A 1087-nucleotide genomic window follows, 5' to 3' on the forward strand; every position below is an offset into this window, starting at 1 on the left:
CTCTCTCTCTCTCTCTCTCTCTCTCTCTCTCTCTCTCTCTCTCTCTCTCTCCACTCACTTGTGCAGATAAATCTTGGTAGACTTCTTCTTCTTCCACTGGTAGTTTGAAGTATCGCCGCTGCTCTGAAAGATAGAAACGCAAACATTTTCGTTTTAGTAAGAGTTTTACGGCACTTGCAACACAATAAGGTCATATAAGTGCCGAAGATTAGAGGAGTTACAAGAGAGTAACAAACATAAAAAAAGAAGGTGGGGAAATAAAAACGATAGATGTTTGATAGGAAAGACGAAGCAAACCACGCCAGAGCACCCGCCAACCACCCACATAAAAACATTTGTGAGGCTAGCTGACAAATTGAGTCACTTCTCACAATCCACAAATTGAGATGTTGGCAAAAAAAAATCGACACCGCAGTGAAATTTGTAGATTTTCTATTGACGCCATATTCTTTAAATATAACATGCCTTTTATGTATACATATTGTATTTGTTGTGAAATCTTCCCAACCAGCCACTCACATCTCTGCCTTTCCCCTTCAGGAGCTTCCCTCGCACAAACGTGGCCTTCCTCTTCCCTCCTCCTCCTCCTCCCCGCCCCTCTCCTCCTCCTCCTCTGTCCTCAAAGTCCTCATCCTCCCCGCCTGAAGGATCTACATTGATGATGTCATCGGCTTCATGTGTGCCCAGATGTTTTTGAAGGGCTGCCGAAGACTTGAACTTTCGGCTACACTCGAAGCAGGGGAACTTGGCGTCTTCTTCATCCAGAGCTGGGGAGAGAGAGAGGGGGAGAGTGAGATAGAGAGAGAGAGAGGGGGGGAGGGAGGGGGAGGGAGAGTGATAGAGAGAGGGAGGGAGAGACAGAGAGACAGAACGGCTACACTCGAAGCAGGTGAACTTGGCATCTTCTTCATCCAAAGCTGGGGGAGAGGGAGAGTGAGATAGAGAGAGGGAGGGAGGGAGAGTGTGAGATTGAGAGAGGGTGGGAGGGGGAGTGTGAGATAGAGGGGGAGTGTGAGATAGAGAGAGATAGATAGAGAGAGTGTGAGATAGAGAGAGGAGGAGAGGGGGAGAGAGGGGGAGTGTGAGA

The 1087-nt window shown here is 48.1% G+C and overlaps 1 protein-coding gene across 1 annotated transcript in view; it reads right to left on the bottom strand.

Annotated features, from left to right (window-relative positions):
• LOC101856985 (PR domain zinc finger protein 10) overlaps window positions 1–1087 on the bottom strand; it is a gene marked incomplete at its 5' end in the record, with an annotated part of 25285 nt that overhangs the window by 17172 nt on the left and 7026 nt on the right. The window contains 2 exon segments of the mRNA XM_013087918.2: window positions 59–123; window positions 520–767. Of these exon segments, the coding sequence (XP_012943372.1) occupies window positions 59–123; window positions 520–767 (313 nt within the window).

The sequence above is a fragment of the Aplysia californica genome, unplaced genomic scaffold, assembly GCF_000002075.1.
Source record: "Aplysia californica isolate F4 #8 unplaced genomic scaffold, AplCal3.0 scaffold00658, whole genome shotgun sequence".
NCBI classification, from domain to species: domain Eukaryota; kingdom Metazoa; phylum Mollusca; class Gastropoda; order Aplysiida; family Aplysiidae; genus Aplysia; species Aplysia californica.